The 23,368-nt window shown below is 43.5% G+C and overlaps 1 protein-coding gene across 1 annotated transcript in view; it reads left to right on the top strand.

The window, feature by feature from the left end:
- Nucleotides 1-23,368, top strand: part of LOC139275581 (uncharacterized) — a 276,054-nt gene that overhangs the window by 67,371 nt on the left and 185,315 nt on the right. Inside the window, exons 12-15 of the mRNA XM_070892751.1 lie at nt 5,965-6,034; nt 6,145-6,270; nt 15,376-15,447; nt 16,372-16,480. Coding sequence (XP_070748852.1) covers nt 5,965-6,034; nt 6,145-6,270; nt 15,376-15,447; nt 16,372-16,480 — 377 coding nt within the window. The remainder of the gene's footprint in view (nt 1-5,964; nt 6,035-6,144; nt 6,271-15,375; nt 15,448-16,371; nt 16,481-23,368) is intronic.

Here is a 23,368-nt window from a genome sequence, read left to right as displayed (position 1 = left end):
TTCCCCCACCCCCCGTGCAGCTGAGCCACCTGTGGTTCCGTGGATTTGGCTCTGGCTGCACTCCCCAGAGCCACCATCGCCCTCACCGGTACTCAACAGAATACAAGCTATAGAGCGAGATGGACTCGGGACTCCTGCACTACCTGCCTAGTTCTCCTCTTCTGTCCGGAGGTCACCCAATCCCTATCTGCCTGCACATTCTTAAGCTGCGGGGTGACCACCTCTAGAAATGTGCTATCCACATAGCTCTCAGTCTCACAGATACACCGCAGTGACTCCAGCCGCCGCTCAAGCTCCAAAACACGGAGCTCGAGTTAGTGCAGCAGGAGACACCTCCTGCACACGTCGTCCCGGCTGCGCGAAGTATCCGCGGAACTGAGCTGCCCTGCCATCCCTCTAGTTACACTCGGAACTATCAAGTCGAACTAAACGCTAAACCTTAGCAAAACACACCCAGCCGCTACTCAGTAAATTGCTGATTTAATTCATTAGTTCTCCTTAGATAATAAAGATCACTTATCTATTTAATTGCAGTTCCTAACTTACACTAATTCCCAAGGTTTTTTAAAGAAAAGAAAAATACTCATCAATCCACCAGCAACAAGCAGGAAAAAAGGGTAAAAAAAACTTACCTGCTTGGCTGTGACATCACATTTCGATTTTGATTCTTTTTACTTTTTGTCCCTTACTGTTGTCGCTGCTGTAGATAGCTCCTCCGACTGCCGCCGCCCTTTGTAGTCCTGCGTCTGTTCAGGTCTCGCGATGCTCGCTCCTTCCAAACTGCTGTGGTCACAGCATTACAGGAAAGATGTGATTGCACTGGAAAGGGTGCAGAGGAGATTTACAAGAATGTTGCCTGGACTGGAGAATTTTGGTTATGAGGAAAGATTGGAGATGCTGGGTCTGTTTTCTTTGGGACAGAGGAGACCTGATTGAGGTGTATAAAATTATGAGGGGTCTGGATAGAGTGGATAGGAAGGACCTATTTCCCTTGGCAGAGGGGTCAACAACCAGAGGGCATCAATTTAAATTAATTGGGGAGTGGTTTAGAGGAGATATGAGGGGAAATATCTTCACCCAGAGGAACTCATTGTCTGAAAGGATGGTAGAGACAGGAAATCTCACCACATTTAAAAGATACTTGGATGTGCAATTAAAGTGCCGTAACCTACAGGGCTACAGACCAGGAGCTGGAAAGTGGGATTAAGCTGGATAGCTCTTGGTCAGCCGGCGCGGACACGATGGGCCGAAATGGCCTCCTTCTGTGCTGTAAATTTCGATGATTTCTATAAGTAATCACAGCTACCCAAAGGAAAATAATACTATTGTTACAGAAGCCTTAGTTTATTAGTATGCAGTAACAAAAATAATGTGTTACTAAGTCAACAAATAGAGAAAAATCAGATACCTAATTCCTGATGGCTGAAACCCCCTGGTGAAACCTCTAGTCTGAGAAACCGAGTTTGAAAACCTAGGGGAAGAAATTCACTAGCGCCCCATTTGGGTGGTAATTTTTTTAAATTTGAAAAGTTAGTGCTAGGTGCTAACAATTTCAAACTTTTTAAAAAAAATTCGCCGTTTGCACTCCAAGCAGGAAGTGGAGTGCTAAATCAAGTGCTCCACAGGGCTGTGCAGCGCTGACACGGTCAATGGCTCCTTCCCTCCCTTAAAGGGAAGGGCCATCTTTGCAGGCTCTGCAGTATAAAAGGCTCCCACCTTGACCACCAAGGAAGCGGCAATCCCGAGCGATCAGCAGAGTGCCGGGCTGAACGGTCCCAGGCAGGAACCCGCAAAAAAAATGGCAACAAGAAAGGTAAGATTTTTTTTTTTTTTAAACTTACCTCGGCCACCTTGCCTTTAATCATCACCCCAGAAGCACCCAGCCACCCGATGCATGCCCCCTGGAGCTGTCGGTGCTTTTGCCTGGTACTGCTGCAGGGGGCGGAAGTTAATATCGGGTCCGGGGCGCTACCGAGGTAGCACGCACACCGATGACGTGACGATCTCCTGGTGCAGGAGATCGGGATGCAACACCATAGTGCCACCGATGTCAGCGCTGCACCCGGTCGCAAAACCATTTGCATCCTGTTAGCGGCCCTCGGGAGGTGCCAACGGGAGGCGCAAAGGCACCCAATTTCATCCTCCTATAGTCTGAGTTTCTCCACTTCTGAGGGAAATGGATAATCATATTGTTGTAGCTTGGGTCCTTTTGAGGTGTTTGGGCTGTGGCTAGTTGTGGTTGGGCTTTTGGTATTAGCTGTCACTTTATACCAGCTAGAGTATTGTATCTAATTCTGGCCGCCACACTTTAGGAAGGATGTGAAGGCTTTGGAGAGTGAACAGAAGAGATTTATTAGAATGGTTCCAAGGATGAGGGATTACAGTTACTTCTGTGCTGCACTATTCTATGATTCTATGAAATAATGATGCACCCTGCCCCCCCTCCCCTCTCTCTGCAATTTCAGAAGACGTTTAATGTGAAGTGTGTGTATTCTGTAGTGCAGGTATTGGGTTAGGTATTAATTTGCTGGGGACTTCTCTGGAATGGTCTGTTAACTAGAGAATCAGATTCTTTATATATCGTCAGTCCAAAGATGCCAGTGAGCTGTTCTTCTGTCCAACATAAAAGGAGGAAGTATGTAAATAAAAAAGAGGCGGGAATGGATGCTTTTACAGCGAGTATTTACACAGTGAGTTGTGAAAATCTGGAATGCTCTGCCTGAAAGGGTGGAGGAAGCAGATTCAATCGTAACTTTCAAAAAGGAAAATGGATAGATTCTTGGAAAAGGAAAAATATTGCAGATCAATGGGGAAAGAACAGGGGAATGGGATTAATTTGATGCTTTTTCAAAGAGCCGAATAGGCACGATGGGCCAAATGGCCTCCTTGTGTGCTTTAAGATTTTCTGATTCTACGGCAGAGGAGGGAGCAATAAATTGAATAAAGCAGCAGATTTCTGAATATACTGTGCATTTTCCTTGAAGATTTTCCAGATTTGGCTTTATGAATATTTTGACCTATGAGAAAATTGCTGTACGTTCTAGGATTAAATAGAGCTACAATTTATCAAACTATGCATAGAATGACGGTGGCAGTCAGGACATGAGCAATTTTCTGACTACCTTATAGGTAGAGCTTTCCATTTTAAAACTTAGCATAGACTTTTGATCTCATTGTTTAATTTAAAGAATTTCTGCCAAGAATCCAACAGTTGAAATTGATGAGAGATAAATATTCCATCTCACCCATACTGGACAAAATAATTATTGCAAATGTGTTTCCTCCAATCCAACTAAAAAAAGAAACTTAAATCAAATGAAAACTAATTTCAGAAAGTGACCAATATATGTGGCTATGGTGTGATTCAGAGTTTGCCAGCTACAGAGCAATGTCTTTGAGAAATAATTAACCACCTGGAGAAACATGTGTTATGCAAAATAACGACAGCTTAATATTGCAAATGCATGGCCAGAGAGCCAGTGAGGAAATACTGGGAAATATCAGGGGACCTAACTGTGTATCAAGGATTGCTCCTTAAAGGACAAAGATCAATGACTGTGTTCCTTGAGATTTGAGATCTTTGATAAACTGTATGAAGATCATCAGAAACTGTCAGAAGAAAGCCAAATCTGAGTGGACTTAGTACAGAGTTAGGTAACCTCGTTAGGAACGGTTTCCTATTTCACCAAAACCATATAAAACCGATGATACCTCAGTGATGCCAGATCAACCATGGCAGCATGTAGCAACAGATGTGTTCAAACAGAGAGATTTTAATTGCTTGGGATTACCTTCTGTCATGTGTGGAAGTCACAAAAGTTTGACGTAAAGCTACATCTGATGTGATTGAGGCCTATCTTTGCTCAACAGTGTGTTACTAAACAAGTTATATTGGATAATGGGCCTCATTTCCATTAACCTGCGATGTATGGTTTGCAAATTGCTGTGGAATTACTCAAAATTACAAGCATTGCGAGAGGCCCATAAAATGGGATAGTGGAGTGTGTGGTACAGACGGTGAAAATTCTGTTGTGCAAGGTAGGTGACCCCCTAGTTCATCTGGTATCCAGAGCTACATCACTGCAAATTAACATGGTTCTAAGGATAGGAAACTGAGAACAGCATTGCCAGTCTACCCATACTGCACTCCAATGAAATCCCAAGTAGCTAGATTAATAAATGATGAAAGACAAACACAGAAGAATTGAAACATAACATTTTGTATTAAGGCCAGATCTCTTTCTCAATCTCGAAACAATACAAGCATCAGGCCATAGCATCTGGACCAAAGACGAGCAATTCAGATGTAATAGTTGCTACAGCAAATACATCAGTCCTAACTTGTCAATGGTAGAGATGAGACTCTTCACCAAAATGGGCAGCCTTATTTCTACTTTAAAACAAGGCCAAACTTGAGAGCGCCTTTTCCTGTGATCAAATAGAAGAACTGGGCAGCATGGAACAGCGGAAACAGAATATCGTGCAATATCTGAATGACTTTCAGAACCAGCCCCTGGATTGTAGGCGTAGAGAAAGAACTTCTTAAAAGTTACAGCTGATACGACATCCTTTCCCATGGTTAACTGAAAATGCTCTGTGAATCTATAGAGAATGGTGGGTGGGGGTATTGGCTATTGTTTTTAGACTGCTGTTATACTTCCACTTGTATGCAAAATGATTTTGTGTGCACATTGACATGAAAATGGCAACATAGCTTGGTTGTTGGGTTCAAGTTCTAAGCGCATAAAAGTGTGTGAAACTCCACCAGGATGCAGTTTCACAACAGTTTGAATCTGAACAGGTTGCTGTATAACTCTATCCGATGCATTTAAAAATGCCCAAGTGGTCTTGGTAACAGTTTACATTCAATGTTTTTAGTGTTCTGATAGAATGGGTGCTTTTTCCTGTGCCAATTCTGGCCTTATGCATCCCCGACTTCCTTAACCCTACCATTGGTGGATGTGCTAATTGCTGTCTCGGCCCTAAACTCTTGGAATTTCTTTCCTAAACCTCTCTCTCCTTTTACGCGCTTCTTAAAACCTACTTCTTTGACCAAGCTTTTGGTCACCTGACCTAATGTCTCCTTGTTTGGCTCGGTATCAATTTTTTGTTTGATTACGCTCCTATGAAACACCTCAGGCTGTTCCACTACATTAAATGCATTATATAAATGTACAGTACGTTATTGTGATTATTTTAAATTAGTCGTCTGGGGATCATAGCTCTGTCCATGTGCCTAACCTAGGTTTAACACCGCCTCGAGTATAAATCAGTGCAGTATCAAACTAGGTTTAAAACATGCTCTCTGGATCTGTTGACTCCCCTTGGGTACTTTGTAAACCCACATAATCTCCATTGAAGTGTTTATGGAGTACGGATTCTCCATTTTCCATCCTGAAATTTTTAGCTGTTGGAAGCGAGTTCTATCCACATTTATATCCAGGCAGCGCATTCTCTCGAGCAAGACTGTTACAGTTGGACCCAGTCAATGGGCCTGCCTGACGGCAATACATGATCTCAGACCTATAGCTGCGGTACCAATGCATTGTAATTAAAGAACAAGAGTCTGACTATGTCTTTATACAAGGTTACTCTTTTCCAGTAGCTGTGAGGTGAGGTTATGAAAAAGCTGTCAGAAGTGGTTGGCATTTTTTGTGATTAGTTTCTCTGAGATTTTAATTTCCTAATTCTGAACTGTGTTGAGGTATTTTTTTAACTTATTAATGACCTATAATTGAACCATCTAGTTATGCGGGATATTATTGTTTGGAATCAAAAAGTAAAAAAATTGATAGCAAAAAAATAATAATTTCCTCTTTAGTGCAATTATGAATTGCAACTAAAGAATGATTGTAGCTGCAGTTCAGAATCTGCCCAGTGTTTTTCATATTAAACTTTCATTTACTCTTTCAGCTAGTTTTAACATTTATTTAAATTAATTTCATGTCCATTTTTCATTCCTAGTTGAAAGAAGATACTGCCAAAGTAGCTGAGGGCAAGAAGGGCTCATCCTGCATGGACAGCCACAATCTTGGTATTTACGCACTTTTTTGTTCCTGATTTAAAAGAAAACCGAAGTTGTTTAATGTCTGGGTACATAGAAGCCCAACACTGATGATCTCTTCTTCCCCACCCCTGCCTCAGTAAAAGCAAAATCGTTTTGGACCGAAATGCAAACCACTGGGAATGTGGAGCGTGTCTTTGAACAACTCGATGATGTGTTGAAGTGCCTGAAACGGAAAATCACGGATGGTTCAGCGAATGATCAAGGTAAGAAATTTGTTGGCCCAGTTGTTCCTCAAATATGCTTTTCAAATTTTCAATCCCTTTGCATCTCTATAAGCAAAGAGTTCTGTTAAGCTGCCATTGATTTGTGAATAGTAACTTGCAGCTTTAATATGGTAAAGCAGTTGTTGCCCTCTTAGAAAGAAAGAACTTGCATTTATGCAGGGTCTTTCATGTTCTCGGGACATCCCATAACTCACTTTATTTCAGAAACCACCCCTTTGACATCCAAATGATGTAGCAAACCTAATGAAGCTGTGGTCAGCTGAGCATAATTTTGATTCTACGAAACATTGTCCTCTGGTAAACGAATTGCTGGCAGATCATGCATGTGCTTGCATTCTGTGAACCAGGCATGCAACTAATGCAGTGCTGTGAGTGATCATCTGCCAGCAATGCAGCAGTGTTTACAGTAAAAGTTTTTGAATTATTGGCTCCCAGAAAATAATTCCGTTCCACTAGGGCCACATTCTAGATAACTCGACGACATTGTACATGATGTCAATGGCCGGTTCCTTTTTTAAAACAGAAATGAGAAAACTCTGACATCATTGGTGTGAGCCTCATTTCTGGGCTGCTTCAGGTTACGCAGGTTGACGGTTGGCATGCAGGTACAGCAGGTGGTTAAGAAAGCAAATGGCATGTTGGCCTTCATAGCAAGGGGATTTGAGTACAGGGGCAGGGGAGGTGTTACTACAGTTGTACAGGGCCTTGGTGAGGCCACACCTGGAGTATTGTGTACAGTTTTGGTCTCCTAACTTGAGGAAGGACATTCTTGCTATTGAGGGAGTGCAGCGAAGGTTCACCAAATTGATTCCCGGGATGGCAGGACTGACATATCAAGAAAGACTGGATCAACTGGGCTTGTATTCACTGGAGTTCAGAAGAATGAGAGGGGATCTCATAGAAACGTTTAAAATTCTGATGGGTTTAGACAGGTTAGATGCAGGAAGAATGTTTTCAATGTTGAGGAAGTCCAGAACCAGGGGTCACAGTCCAAGGATAAGGGTAAGCCATTTAGGACCGAGATGAGGAGAAACTACTTCACCCAGAGAGTGGTGAACTTGTGGAATTCTCTACCACAGAAAGTTGTTGAGGCCAATTCACTAAATATATTCAAAAAGGAGTTAGATGTAGCGCTTATTACTAGGGGGACCAAGGGGTATGGCGAGAAAGCAGGAATGGGGTACTGAAGTTGCATGTTCAGCCAAGAACTCATTGAATGGCGGTGCAGGCTCGAAGGGCCGAATGTCCTACTCCTGCACCTATTTTCTATGTTTCTATGTCTATGTTCCTACACGGAAGAAAACGGCAGGCCTATTGGTCAGCATAACTCCTGTTAATGAATTGTGATATCCTTGAGCTCATGGTCTTAAATAGGAATATTCTTGGCTTTTTGCAATTCTTCATCTGGTAGCTATCTAGTGATACTCGGGGACCGATCAATGAAAGGCTTTGCAAAATAATGGCCCACAGGTTATAATGCAAGCTTGGAAACTGAAAAACTGGATCAATTTTATTGTTCTTCATTCTGAATTGTATCGTCGTTTCACATGACTGCAGAGAATTTAGGGAAGAGACACCCAAATTGAGATTATTCCTTTTGCACTGTATGCCTCAATCAAATACTGTGATACTTGTATACATTGTCACATTGCTTACATGGCAAAACAGTGAACATTTTTTAAGAGATCATGAATATTCACTCAAGCTTTTAAGACATCCTCAATCTTGAAAGTGCAACTGAATTTAATTTTCACTGAATTTAATTTTCTCTGCATTAATGTCAAAACTTCCACTATTAGCATACAGCATCTGTCGTAGCATTGCTTGCTGTCCTGTTGCGGGAGCTGGGGAATATGTATAATCAGAGCTGATCCTAAGATTTGCTAGCAAGCAGTGATCTCAAACAGTTTTAACATCAGGCTGCAACATTTTCATTTCAGAATGCAGCAGGATTATTTTTTGAGGGCTGGAGCTGGTGCAGGGCTTTCTGGGTATATCAGGCTTCACACATGTTCAGCTAAGTCATTTAGAACCAAAGACACAGGCACTATGCAGACCCTACAGCGGTATTAGCAAAGACTTGCAGGTTTCAGCTTACTAAGTACATCGTTTACGCAGTCTCTAGTCTTGTATGCAGCTTGTAAGATGTAATAACCAAGAATCCAGTAAGATGTTTCCTTTTGAATCCCCTTAAGGTTTCCTGTTCACTACCTGCACTGACAGTTTATACCATGTCTTGATCACCCTTCTGATGAAGAAAATTTGTCTCTGTTGCTTATTTTGTTTTCTTTAGCTCAAGTGTATACCAAATGGTATACACTTGAGCTAAAGAAAATTTGTAAACTGGAGAAAGCCTTGTATTTACAACTCTCAAACCCCTCCTATGGCAAAAATGCTTACCTAGAATCTCTCATTAGTTGATAAAGGTACCAAGGTGTGCAATTTAAAAAAAATCAGTCTTAGGATGTGGGCAATGTTGGCATTTATTGTCCATCCCTAGATGCTGTGAGAAAGTGGTGGTGGCCTGCCGCCGCCTTGAACCGTTGCCGGTGTGATACAACTGAATGGCTTGCTAGGGTGCTTCAGAGGGCAGTTAAGAGTCAACCACATTGGCGTGGGATTGGAGTCACATGCAGGGCAGACCAGGTAAGCAAGGTAGGTTTCCTTGCCTAAAGAACATTAGTGAACCAGTTGGGTGAAAGAAACAACACACAAAGTTTAAATGCAATAACGGCAAGAATGGGATTCAAACCCATTTGTACAGAGCATCATGGATTAACAATCCATTGGTTCTGCTCATTTTGGGGCGTTAAAGTTTGCGCCCGGAAACAGTTTTTGTTTCAGTCAGCAAAATTTATCAGCTGGGCCCTGAGTGTGGGATGGCGGGACTGACCTATGAAGAAAGACTGGATCAACTGGGCTTGTATTCACTGGAGTTCAGAAGAATGAGAGGGGATCTCATAGAAACGTTTAAAATTCTGACGGGTTTAGATGCAGGAAGAATGTTCCCAATGTTGGGAAAGTCCAGAACCAGGGGTCACAGTCTAAGGATAAGGGGTAAGCCATTTAGGACCGAGATGAGGAGAAACTTCTTCACCCAGAGAGTGGTGAACCTGTGGAATTCTCTACCACAGAAAGTTGTTGAGGCCAATTCCAGTTGAGGCGAAGGGAGGCGTTACACACTTCATTTAGGGCGCTAGGCCGGCTGAGCAAGTGAAAATCCCGAGCTAAACAGCCAGCCTCTGAGCGCTCTGAGAGAGGCCTGGGGGTTTGAAAAAAAACTGAGAAAAACCCACCAAAAAGATTCCTAATAAATAACTCACGCCACCATAAAATAAATCGCAAAAAAAAATATATAAAATAAAGAACAATCACACTTACTTACGACATCACTTACCTCACTGTGGCCACTCCAGCTCGGACCGCCCGCTTTCACAGGTGGTCCCAGCAGGGGGCGCTCTATGGAGCGCTACGGATTGGGCGGCTGTCAAAAATCCAACCGGTGTCGCAACCAGTGGCATTGCATACTGGCTCGCCTCTTCCGGGCGGTAATGCTCCACGCCCCCTCGAAACTGGCACCGAATGTCCCGGTGGGATGTTGGAAGCTGGCCGCCCGCCTGGAAGTGCTTCTTGCCGCCTCTCTGGGGCGCTAACAGGGGTGGCAGAAGACCGAAATCCAGCCTAGTCTTTTTACAAACAATTCAACATGGTCATTTTTCAAAACTACATTCAAATTCTCAAACTGCCATGGTTGTATTTGAGCTTGTGTCCCCTGGATTACTAGTCCAGTAATAAAACAACTACACTACCATGTCTGTTTTTTATAACTCAAAAGTCTTAACTTAGTCTTGTAGCCCTCCACTAATCCTTGCTGAAAAGATTCCTTATGAAGTCGTGGAATTAAAATTAGACATATACTCCAGATATGATCTTGCTGAAGTCACATACGATTAAGTTGAATTCTTTATTTACTACCTAGAATATATCCAGTATGTTCCCACCGAGCACATACTCATTTTATTTTGGCAAATTTCATCACTTTATTCATCTGCTATGTTTCAACCCAAAAACCTGACTTCTTCAAATCTTTCTGAATCTGTTAAAGCTGGTTCTTATCATTCACCTCTGGTTCCATATTGGTGTAACCTGCAGATGAGCTGCATACGTCCCCCTGTCTATATCTGTCTCACGTTTTACTCCTTTAGCTTGGTTTCTTTCCTAAATCCATGCCGACTGTTCTACTTTTCCAAGTGTTTATCTACTAGATATCTCCTGTCATTTCAAAGACTTCCCCTTCGATAAATATTAAGCTAGTCTATGGTTTCCGGTGTGTCCCTTGATCCTTTTTACTAATTGGATTATACTGTCCACTTGCCGATTTTCATACCTGTCCTAAATTTAACAAACTTGCCCAAATGTCTAATTGTCTACAGCTTGACTAATTTCAGTCCGTCTTTTTTTTTAAACAATTGTGGATGCAGTTACCTGAGCCAGATACTTTGTCCATTTTAATGGTGTCTAACAAATGTTTTAATAACTTCTGTTCATCATCATCATAGGCAGTCCCTTGGAGTCGAGGATGACTTGCTTCCACACTAAAAATGAGTTTTCAGGTGACTGATGAGTCCAATGCAGGACCTACAGTCTCCGTCACAGGTTGGGGCAAACGGTGGTTGAAGGAACAGGTGGGTGGGATGTCTGGGTTGCCGCGCACTCCTTTTGCTGTCGATGCTTGGCTTTAGCTTGCTCTTGGCGAAGAGACTCGAGGTGTTCAACACCTTCCTGGATGCTTTTCCTCCACTTTGGGCGGTCTTGGGCCGGGGATTCCCAGGTGTCGGTGGGGTTGTTAAATTTTTTCAAGGAGGCTTTGAGGGTGTCCGTGAAGTATTTCCTCTGCCCACCTGGGGCTCGTTTGCCATGTTGGAGCTCCGAGTAGAGCGCTTGTTTTGGGAGTCTTGTGTCAGGCATGTGGACGATGTGGCCCTTTCATTGGAGCTGATCGTGCCTGGTCAATGCTTCGATGCTGAGGATGTTGGCCTGAGCGAGGACACTGACCTTGGTCCGCCTATCCTGCCAATGGTGGTACTTCTCCAGTGTTTTGACTTGCCTGCTGTACATGGTCTATGTGTCTGAGCCATATAGGAGGGCGGGTATCACCACAGCTCCATAGACCATGAGCTTGGTGCCGGGTTTGAGGTCCTGGGCTTCAAACACTCTCTTCCTCAGGCGACTGAAGGTTGAACTGGCACACTGAAGGCGGTGTTGGACCTCGTCGCCGATGTCTGCCCTTGTTGACAGTGGGCTCCCGAGGTATGGAAAATGGTCATAGATTTTGATAACCGGGGGGCAGTGCTGTGTAGCGGGGACAGGTTGGTAGAAGACCTTTGTCTTATGAGTAACTTCTGTTACTTGTATATCATTTGACATGTTCTGCTGTTCTCAGAAATCTGACCGGACAATTTCCCTCTTCTTCCTGAAAAAAATATGAATACAAAGTAACTAACTAATAAATCAATTTATTTTTTCCCAGATCATTTTTAAATGGACTAATCCTTTCATCAGAATACATAACATAACAAATGGGAGCAGAAGTAGGCCATTTGGCCCCTCGAACTTGCTCTGCCATTTAATAAGATCGTGGCTGATCTGATAATGGACTCAGCTGCCCATAACCCTTTATTCCCTTATCACTCAAAAATCTGTCTATCTCCGCCTTAAATATATTCAATGACCCAGCCTCTATAGCTCTCTGGGGCAGAGAATTCCATAGATTTACAACCCTCTGAGAGAAGAAATTCCTCCTCATCTCTGTTTTTTAATGTGCGACCCCTTATTCTGAGACTATGTCCCTTAGTTTTAGTTCCCCCGATAAGTGGATATATCCTCTCTGCATCCACCTTGTCGAGCCCTCTCATTATCTTATGTTTTGATAAGATCACCTCACATTCTTCTGAACTCCAATGAGTATAGGCCCAACCTACTTAACCTATCTTCATAAGTCAACCCCCTCATCTCCAAAATCAACCTAGTGAACCTTCTCTGAACAGCCTCCAATGCAAGTATATCCTTCCATAATTACGGAGACCAAAACTGTACGCAGTACTCCAGGTGTGGCCTCACTAATACCCTGTACATTTGTAGCAGGACTTCTCTGCTTTTATACTCTCTTCCCCCTTGAAATAAAGGCCAACATTCCATTTGCCTTCCTGATTACTTGCTGTACCTGTCTACTAACATTTTATTTTTCATGCACAAAGACTCCCAGGTCCCTCTGTACTGCAGCACTTTGCAATTTTTCCCTGTTTAAATAATAACTTGCTCTTGGTTTTTTTCTTCCAAAGTGCATGACCTCACATTTTCCCACATTATAATCCATCTGCCAAATGTTTGCCCACTCACTGAGCCTGTCTATATCCCTTTGCAGATTTTTTGTGTCCTCCTCAATTTGCTTTCCCACCCATTTTTGTATCATCAGCAAACTTGGCTACATTACACTCGGTCCCTTCATCCAAGTCACTAATATAGATTGTAAATAGTTGAGGCCCCAGCACCGATCCCTGTGGCTCCCCACTAGTTACTGTTTGCCAACCGGAAAATTACCTATTTATCCCGACTTTCTGTTTTCTGTTAGTTAGCCAATCCTCTATCCATGCTAATATATTACCCCCAACCCTGTGTACTTTTATCTTGTGCAGTAACCTTTTATGTGACACTTTATCGAATGCATTCTGGAAATCCAAATACACCACATCCACTGGTTCCTATTATCCACCCTGCTCTTTACTTCCTCAAGGAACTCCAGGAAATTTGTCAAACATGATATCCCTTTCATAAAACCATGCTGACTCTGCTTGATTGAATTATGCTTTTCCAGATATTCTGCTACTGCTTCCTTAATAACTGACTCCAGCATTTTCTTTTAATCTTTGTTTACTACATATACATTGGATGGCCATTTGGTACTGCAGATAATCTCAGCAGTCTTGCATTCCATGTTTCCCTGAGCTTTTCATTGCTTTTTTCTCCTCCAGCAATGTGCATTTGAAGAACAGAGTAACAGGGTTAAAGCTATAGAGAGCATACATGTACAATTTCATAGAATTATATACAAGCATAGATTCACCAGGATGATATCAGTGAAAAGTATTAGTTATGAGGACCGACTTAAGATACAAGGGCTATCTATTTTCACTAGATCAGCGAAGGCTAAGAGATTTAATTGAGGTTTTTAAAATTATGGAGTTATTCGACAGGGCGAATGAGGAGAGGCTATTTCCACTGGTTGGGGAGTCAGTGTTGAGCAGCCATCAGAGGAGAGAGTTTTGGAGAAATTTCTTTACACAAAGACTGTTGGAGCATGGAATGCTATGTCACGGGAGCAGTTGAGGCAGAGATTATTTGTGTCTTCTAAAGGAAAAATGGATAAATGTTTGAAATAGAGGAAGATGCAGGGTTTATGGGGAAAGAGCAGTATACTGGGGTTAGCTGTTGATTGCTCTAGCAAGCAGCTAGTACAAACACAATGGACCAAATCAGTTTTTTCTGTGTTATAAACGTCTACGGTTTGGTGCAATCACAGTGGCATGAAAGTGCCGTATGCCATGCCTGACTCCTGTTTTCTGCATGGGGCCCCAGAACCACACTTTGTTCTTTAAGTATATGCTGTTGCATTTCTTTCCTGTATTTCAATCTGAACAGCTAATTGTTCTTGTTCAACAGCATCTAGCGAGATAAATATAATTTCAGTTTATTTGTGAATCTTAAACTGTGCTGCTGTTGAAAGTGTGAAACCCTTGTTTTTAGCAAGATTATATCACTTTCTGATGACCAGTCACCAAGTAACTTTAATAGCTATTCATGGGCTAGTCCCTGCAGGTCTCACAACTGAAAGCAAGGCTGTGATTAGTGGAGTTTTGAGTAAAAATTTTATTTGGAAAACATTGAATCCTTTGTTTCAAGACCTTTTTCCTACAGATTCTGTAATGTAATAAATTAAAATGGACCTTCAATAAGGGATTGCACATTTAAAACGGTGATGAGGAGGAATTTCTTCTCTGAGGGTCATGAATCTTTTGAATTCTCTACCCCAGAGAGCTGTTGAGGCTGGTTAATGGAATATATTTAAAATAGAGATAGACAGATTTTTGAAAGATATTATGGGGAGCGGGCAGGAAAGTGGAGTTGATAAGAACATAAGAAATTGGAGCAGGAGTAGGCCTTATGGTCCCTCGAGCCTGCTCCGCCATTCAATAAGATCATGGCTGATCTGATCATGGACTCAGCTCCACTTCCCTGCCCACTTCCCATAACCCCTTATCCCCTTATCGTTCAAGAAACTGTCTATTTCTGCCTTAAATTTCTTCAATGTCCCAGCTTCCACAGCTGTCTGAGGCAGCAAATTCCACAGATTTACAACCCTCTGAGAGAAGAAATTTCTCCTCATCTCTCTTTTAAATGGGCGGCCCCTTATTCTAAGATCATGCCCTCTAGTTCTAGTCTCCCCTATCACTGCATCCACCTTGTCAAGCCCCCTCATAATCTTTTATGTTTTGATAAGATCGCCTCTCATTCTTCTGAATTCCAATGAGTAGAGGCTCAACCTACTCAAACTTTCCTCATAAGTCAACCCCCTCATCCCCGGAATCAACCTAGTGAACCTTCTCTGAACTACCTCCAAAGCAAGTATATCCTTTCGTAAATATGGAAATCAAAAATGTACGCAGTATTCCAGGTGCCAAGGTCGGATCAGCCATGATCTTATTGAATGGCGGAGCAGGCTCGAGGAGCCAAATGGCCTACTCCTGCTCCTATTTCTTCTGTTCTTCTGTTCAAAGTTCAATTGTGTTTCAGATTTTGTCATTCCTGCTCTTATAAAACGTCATTATAATTTCTTAAATAGCTTCCTCTTTGATACAAGGACTTAAATTTCTTCATGGGTCCATCACCTGAAGCAGATTCACTTGAATAATTGTTACATATGGGAGGTTGATGCATGAATATCTATTGTTCAATGAATGTATTGAAGAGATTCTTCTGATTATCTATCTTTGCAATCCTGTTTAAAAACATGTTTTCTTCTTGCAGAATATTTGAAGGCTTTGACTTTGCTCACCAATGCAGGAATCCAGGACTCCTCACTTTCATTTGATACACCGGGTAAAGGCCAAACACTAAAGTCCCTTATTCTCTTATAGTTCATTGTAGTTAAATTGAGGGTAGCAGTAAAGGCCCAGTATCATGTTGCGACAAGAGAAGGGGGCACGGTGATTAACAGAGCGCTTCATTTTAGATTTCCAGTATTTTGCTGTTTTTCTCTTTATGCTAATTAACTGTATGGGGGAAATGTACATCCCATCTATCTCCTGTATATGTGCGTGTCTAAGAAATAAAGACTTGCTTTTATATAAACCTTTCAGATCAGGACAATCTGCAAAGTTCTGTCCAAGACACTTTACAGACAATAAAGTACTTCTTGAAGTGTAGTCACGATTGTAATGCAGGAACTACGGCAGCCAATTTGCAAGCTCCCACAAACAGCAGTGCGATAAATGACCAAATAATCTGTCTTCATAGTGATAGTGGTTGAGGGATAAATATTGGCCAGGACACTGGGGAGAACTACCCTGCTCTTCATCGAAATAGTGCAATGGGATCTTTTACATCCACCTGAGAGAGCAGATGTGGTCGTCTGTTTAACGTCTCATCCGAAAAACAACACCTCTGACAATGCAGCACTTGCTCAATATTGTACGAAGTGTCAGTCAAGATTACGTTCTGAAGTCTCTGGAATGGGATTTCAACCCACAACCTTCTGATTCAGAGAGTGCTACCACTGAGCCAAAACTAATAACCTCCACATGTGCGTGCGTGCGTGCATGCATGCATATAAACATACTAAAACAATTATACAATAAATGTAAAACCTCAAGGTTAGCCCAATCAAAAATGCCTCTTGTTAACATTACAGTAAGTCTCTTGGCTGTGAGATGTAAAAGTTGTTTCACATATTCCTTTAAACTGTACACAGATCTTAAGATTTTTGGTGGAGCACCCCTAATTATTATGTCTATATATACATAGAAAATGGAGAGAGATTTCAGCATACCAGTGAAGAGAAGATTTCACAGAAGGTCATGATTTCTGAAGAATTAATGGAAGCACAATCAGCATTAAATAGTTCCCTGTTTCTGTAAGTATGCAGTATTTATTTCAAAAGTCACAACTTCACCTTTTTGAGTTATTACTTTTTGACTGATGCTCACCTTCGTTGGATTGTGAGATATATACAGGTTTGTGTAATTTATACACACATTCAAAATTAGGACAATAGTTGAAAAGCTTGTAGTTCTCCCCCTTTTGTTCAGTTATCCTTGTCTTACCTTGCTTCTTGGACTTGTTTTTTTCTGCGTAACTCCAGAGTACATAGGATGAATTGACTCGAAGTCTAATGCCAATATTTCAAAGTTGTATATCCTATTTTTAATCATTTTTACATTTTAACTTCTGTGGATTTTCTTTCTACGTTTCTGTAAATGAACTAGCAGCTGCCTCTCCCAGTGAGTCGAGTAATATGCAGTTTCCTACCGAGAGGCTCATGTAATGCATAAATCATTATTCTGCGAAAATGGAGTTGTGTTTCAGCTAGCCTGGTCCTTTTTAAGACCACACAGTCTTAATTGTTCTAAATGGGCACATACTGAGGTCAGTCACAGATTAGTCACGATATGATGATTTGCAGATTGGTAGTTGCTTGTGAAATACTGGTGGCTAGTCAGAAAAAAAACGTCTAAAATGACCGATTTTTTTTTTTCTCTATTGCAAAGGGGATGGAGTATAAAAGCAGGGAAGTCTTGCTACAGCTATATAAGGTATTGGTGAGGCCACACTTGGAATACTGCTTGCCGTTTTGGTTTCCATATTTATGAAAGGATGTACATGCTTTAAGGCAGTTCAGAGAAGGTTCACTAGGTTGATTCCGGGGATGAGGGGGTTGATCTATGAGGAAAGGTTGAGTAGGTTGGGCCTCTACTCATTGGAATTCAGAAGAATGAGAAGTGATCTTATCGAAACGTATAAAATTATGAGGGGGCTTGACAAGGTGGATGCAGAGAGGATGTTTCCACTGATGGGGGAGACTAGAACTAGAGGGCATGATCTTGGAATAAGGGTCCACCCATTTAAAACAGAGATGAGGAGAAATTTCTTCACTGAGGGTTGTAAATCTGTGGAATTCGCTGCCTCGGAGAGCTGTGGAAGCTGTGACATTGATTAAATTTAAGACAGAAGTGCATGTCCTGCTGCATGTGGGAAGTCCTGGACGCTTCGCTTGGCCTAGACAACCATGTGTGCAGGAGGTGTCTCCAGCGTCAACTGCTTGAGCTCCACGTTTCGGAGCTTGAGCAGTGGCTGGAATCAATATGGTGCATCCATGAGGCTGAGAGCTACGTGGGTAGCCTATTTCAGAAGGTGGTCACCCCGCAGCTTAAAAGCATGCAGGCAGAGGGGAAGTGGGTGACCGCCAGATGGAGGAAGAATGCTAGGCAGGTAGTGCAGGAGTCCCCCCTTGAGTCCATCTCACTTTCCAACTTTTATTCTCTTCTGAGCACCGGTGGGTGCGATGGTGCCTCTGGGGAGTGCAGCCAGAGTCAAGTCCAAGGCACCATAGGTGGCTCAGCTGCACATGGGGAAGGGACAAAGAATAAAAGAGCTGTACTGGTAGGAGATTCAATAGTTAGGGGAAAAGTGAGGCATTTCTGCAGCCGTAGACGTGACTCCAGGATGGTATGGTACCTGCCTGGTGCCAGGGTCAAGGATGTCACAGAGTGAATGCAGGGCATTCTAGGAGGAGAGGGTAAACAGCTGGAGCTTGTGGTCCAAATCGGGACCAGTGACATGGGTAGAAAGAGGGATGAGGTCCTGCAGGCAGAATTTAGAGAGTTAGGAGAAAAACTAAAGGGTAGGACCTCAAAGGTAGTAATCTCTGGGTTACTCCGGTGCCACGTGCTAATGAGTACAAGAATAGAGGGATAGAGGCACTGGAGAGTTGGCTTAGGAGGGAGGGCTTTAAATTCCTGAGGCATTGGGACCGCTTCTGGGGGAGATGGGACCTGTACAAACAGCACCGGGACCAATATCCTCGCGGGGAGATTTGCTAGTGCTGTTAGGGAGAGTTTAAATTAGTTTGGCAATCCGAGAACAAATTCAATAGGGAAGGAAGTAAAGCTGAAATTGGAAAGCAAGAATGTAGAAAGTGAATCTGTGAGGCAGAGGAAACAAGGGTTAGTAAGTAGTAATTAAGGAGGTCTTCCTGTGCTAAATGGTATATACTTCAATGCAGAGAGTATAGCGAATAAGGCGGATGAGCTGAGAGCACAGGTAGACACTTGGGAGTATGACATTATAGCCATTGCAGATACATGGCTGAAAGCGGGGCAGGTTTGGCAGCTAAATATTCCTGGTTACAGGATTTTTAGACAAGATGGGTGGGGGGGGAGGAGGCGGCGGTCGTGGTATTGATTAAAAAAAATTATTACAGCTGTGAGGATGGGTGATATGTTAGAGAGATCATCAAATGAGGCCCTATGGGTCGAACTGAAAAATAAAAAAGGGGCGATCTCACTGGGCGTGTATTATAAACCCCTAATCAATGGGAGAGAGATAGAAGAAGAGCAAATATGTAGATACATTTCTATGCAGTTCAAAAACCGTAGGGGATTTCAACTATCCCAAATATTGATTGGGACAAATATAGTGTGAAGGGTATTGAGGGTGCGGAATTCTTGAAATGCATTCAAGAGAACTTTTTAGTCGGTATGCAACAAGCCCAACATGGCAGGGGGCGGTTCTGGATTTAGTTTTGGGGAATGAAGCTGGGTAGGTGGAAGGGGTATCAGTGGGTAGTTATAGATAAGGACAAGGATAGACTAAGAATAAAAGTCCCAAATTGGGGAAAAGTTAACTTTGCTAAGTTGAGAAGTGATTTGGCCACAGTGGACTGGAAACAGCTACTTGAAAGTAAATCAGTGATGGTACAATGGGAGGCATTCAAGGAGGAAATCCGGAGGGCTCAGGCCAAACATGTGCCCTTAAAGAAAAAGGATGGGAATAACAATTCTAGAGCCCCCTCGATGTCTAGGGACTTACAGGAGAGCATAAAGGAATAAAAGGGAAGCGTATGTCATATACCGACGGCTAAATACTGTAGAATCTCTGGAGGAATATAGAAAGTTCAGAAGTTAAATGAAAAAGGATATTGGGAATGTTAAGAGAGCATGAAAAATTCTTGGCAAGTAAAATTAAGGAAAATCCAAAGATGTTCTGTAAATACATTTAATAAGAGTAAGAGGATAACTAAAGAAAGGGTAGGGACTATTCGAGACCATGAGAGTAATCTTTGTGTGGAGGCACAAGATGTTGGTATGGTTCTAAATGAATACTTTGCATCTACTTTCACAAAGGAAAGGGGGCAATGCAGATACTGCTATCGAGGAGGAGTGTGAAACTCTGGATGAAATAAACATAGTGAGGGAGAAGGTATTAAGAGATTTAGCAGCTTTGAAAGTGGATAAGTCCCCAGGCCCAGATGAAATGCATCCCAGGCAATTGAGCGAAGCAAAAGAGGAAATAGCAGAGGCCTTGACCATCATTTTCCAGTTCTCTTTGGATTTAGGCATGGTGCCGGAGGACTGGAGGACTGCTCATGTGGTACCCTTGTTCAAGAAGGGAGAAAGGGATAAGCCAAGTAATTATAGGCCTGTCAGCCTAACCTCAATGGTGGGAAAATTATTGGGAAAAATCCTGAAGGACAGGATAAAACTACATTTGGAAAGGCAAGGATTAATTAGGGACAGTCAGCACAGATTTGTTAAGGAAAGATCATGTTTGACTAACTTGATTGAATTTTTTGAGGAGGTAACCAAGAGGGTCAATGAGGGTAGTGCGTACAATGTAGTGTATATGGACTTTAGCAAAGCTTTTGATAAGGTCCCAAGTGGCAGACTGGTCACAAAGATTTTAAAGCTCATGGGATCCAGGGCAAAGTGGCAAGTTGGATCCAAAATTGGCTTAGAGATAGGAAGCAAAGGGTAATGGTTGATGGATGTTTTTGTGACTGGAAGGATGTTTCCAGTGGGGTTCTGTCGGGCTCAGTACTGGGTCCCTTGCTTTTTGTGGTATACATCAATGATCTAAATTTGAATATAGGGGATATGATTAAGAAGTTTGCAGATGACACTAAAATTGGCTGTGTGGTTGATAATGAAGAGGAAAGTGATGGACTGCAGGAGGATATCAATCTACTGGTCAGGTGGGCAGAACAGTAGCAAAAGGAATTTAATTTGGATAACTCTAAGGTAATTCACTTGGGGAGGACTAATAAGAAAAGGATATACACATTAAATGGTAGGCCACTTAGAAGTGCAGATGAACAAAGGGACCTTGGAGTGCTTGTCCACAGATCCTTGAAAGTAGCAGACCAGGTGGATAAGGTGGTTAAGAAGGCCGAGGCATAGAATACAAGAGCAGGGAGGTTATGCTTAAATTGTATAATACTCTGGTTAGGCCACAGCTGGAATACTGCATGCAGTTCTGTTCGCTGTATTATAGGAAGGATCTGATTGCACTGGAAAGGGTGCAGAGGCGATTTATGAGGATGCTGCCTGGAATGGAGAATTTTATCTATGAGGACAGATTGGATAGGCTGGGTTTGTTGTTCTTGGAACAGAGGAGGCTGAGAGGAAATCTCATTGAGGTGTATAAAATTTTGAGGGGCCTGGATATATTGGATAGTAAGGGCCTATTTCCCTTGAAGGGGTCAATTACGGGGGGGCATAGTTTTAAGGTGGTTGGTGGAAGGTTTAGAGGTGATTTGAGGGGAAGCTTCTTCACACAGAGGGTTGTGGGGGTCTGGAACTCACTACCTGGAAGGGTGGTGGATGCAGAAACCTTCACCACATTTAAAAGGTGCTTGGATGGACACTTGAAGTGCCGTAACCTGCAAGATTACGGACCTCGAGCTGGTAAGTGGGATTAGACTGGTTAACCTATTGTTGGCTGGCGCAGATACGATGATAAGTACTTCAGGGAATCGAATATGACCAGATTGATCTCCTGGACTAGTTTTGATCGCCTGGATGGGTCGGAGAGGAATTTTCCCAGATTTTTTTGCCCAATTGGCCTGGGTTTTTATCTTTTTTGCGCCTCTCAGGAGATCGCTTGACTGCGGTTGGGGTGGAGTGTAAAATGTTGCGATGCAGGGGGGTGTCGCAGTTGTGTGGGTGGACTGGTTGGGCCGAATGCTCTTTACCTTTCCACCATTGTTCATTGTTCATTGTTCATAGGTCAATATGTAACCTTCAGGGCTGCTGACCGAGGGCCATGTGGCTCTTTGTCGGCCGGCGCGGACACAATGGACTGAAATAGCCTCCTTCTGCGCTGTAAATTTCTATGTTTCTAAACAGCAATGTGATAATGACCAGATAATCTTTTTTTAGTGATGTTGGTTGACTGATAACTATTGGCCAAGGCAATCTCTGGAGTGGGACTTGAACCCACAGCCTTCTGAGACATGGATAAATGGGTTGAATGGCCTCCACCATCTATATGTGATCTTTCTTCCATTTCCCAACATTAACACTTTTCACCTTGATGACTAAAAATTGACACACAAAGTTTACCAACCCTCCTTCACATATTCATCAGTTTTCTTTTCTAAAGTTGATGAGGGCAAAACATTCTGGGGTGGAAATTCTGCCACCGGAAAATTCATCAGCTGGGCCCTGAGTTTGGAGCGGAGCACTAAGGGAGGTGTTGCACACCTTTTTAGAACAGTAGGCTGGCTAAGCAAGTGAAAATCCAAGAAAAACCCACCAAAAACATTCCCAATAAATAACTCGCGCCACCACAACATAAATCGCAAAAAAACAAAATCAATCACAATTACCTCAGGTCGACATTACTTGCCTCACTATGGCTGCAACAGCTTGGAATGGCAGCTTCCACAGGCGTTCCCACCAGGATGCTCTGTGGAGTGCTACGGGTCGGGTGCGATCAAAATATAGAGCCGTTGTCGCAACCAGGGACGTTGCACACCAGCTCGCCACTTCCGGGCAGTGATGTTCCGCGCCCCGCCGAAACCGGCACCGAATGTCCCTCCTGGACGCTAACGGGCGGCAGAAGAACGAAAATCCAGCCCATAAACTTCTAAAACTACAACTGAAATAACAGAGATAAACCAGTAGCCAGTTTAACATCAGATGCAGTATTATCGGGGTCAAGTTTCGGGCTGTGCCTTGAACGGCGCAGCCCCACGAGCCTCACCTGATTTTCGCGCTCAAAACCCCGCCTAAAAGTTACCTCGGTATTCTCTCCTCCGCCTGGTTGATCCAGGCACTCGGCGCAGTGCAGCACAAGCTGTGGGGGGCGAAGCCAGGTCCCGGCGCTGAAAACAGTGCCGGGACCTCTGCACATGCGTGCTACAGTGTGCACGCATGTGCAGTAGCTCCAGGTGCTCAAGGCTGTGTGGGAGGGGCCTGAAGCACGCCGCCCCGAGCCCTGGCTGAATGGGCTCGCTGGGGCAGCGAAGATCGACTGGACCTCCCTCCGCTTCAGCTCCTGCTCCGGGCCGCCCCCCGGTTCAGCTCACGCTCCGCTGCTACTCCCCCTCTCGGTCTGGCTTTCTCCCGCAACACCTCTTTCCCTCCCCCACCCCCCAGTTCAGCTCCCGCTCCGCTGCCTGCTGCTCCCCCTCCCCCCAGCTCCCGCTCCGCGCCGGCTCTCTCTCCCCCCACCCCCCACCCCCAACCCCCCCTTCAGGTCTGGTCCTCCCACTCCATATCTTAGGCGGAGCCCGCCCGGCATCTTGCTGTGGGGCGGGCCCGTCCGAAGTCTTCGGCCCGGCCCGTTCTGCCGCCCCCACCCCCCCTCTCCTCTCCTCCCATCTCTTCCCCCCCGCCCCTCCTCTCTTCTCCTCCCCCCCATCTCTCTTGTCCTCCCCCCCCATCTCTCTTCTCCTCCTCCCTCTCCTCTCCTCCTCCTCTCTCCTTCTCCTCCCCCCTCCCCTCCTCTCTCCTTCTCCTCC

Source organism: Pristiophorus japonicus, chromosome 11, assembly GCF_044704955.1.
Source record: "Pristiophorus japonicus isolate sPriJap1 chromosome 11, sPriJap1.hap1, whole genome shotgun sequence".
NCBI lineage: Eukaryota > Metazoa > Chordata > Chondrichthyes > Pristiophoridae > Pristiophorus > Pristiophorus japonicus.
The sequence above is the reverse complement of the archived record's forward strand: the minus strand, read 5'-3'. Positions and strand labels throughout refer to the sequence as shown.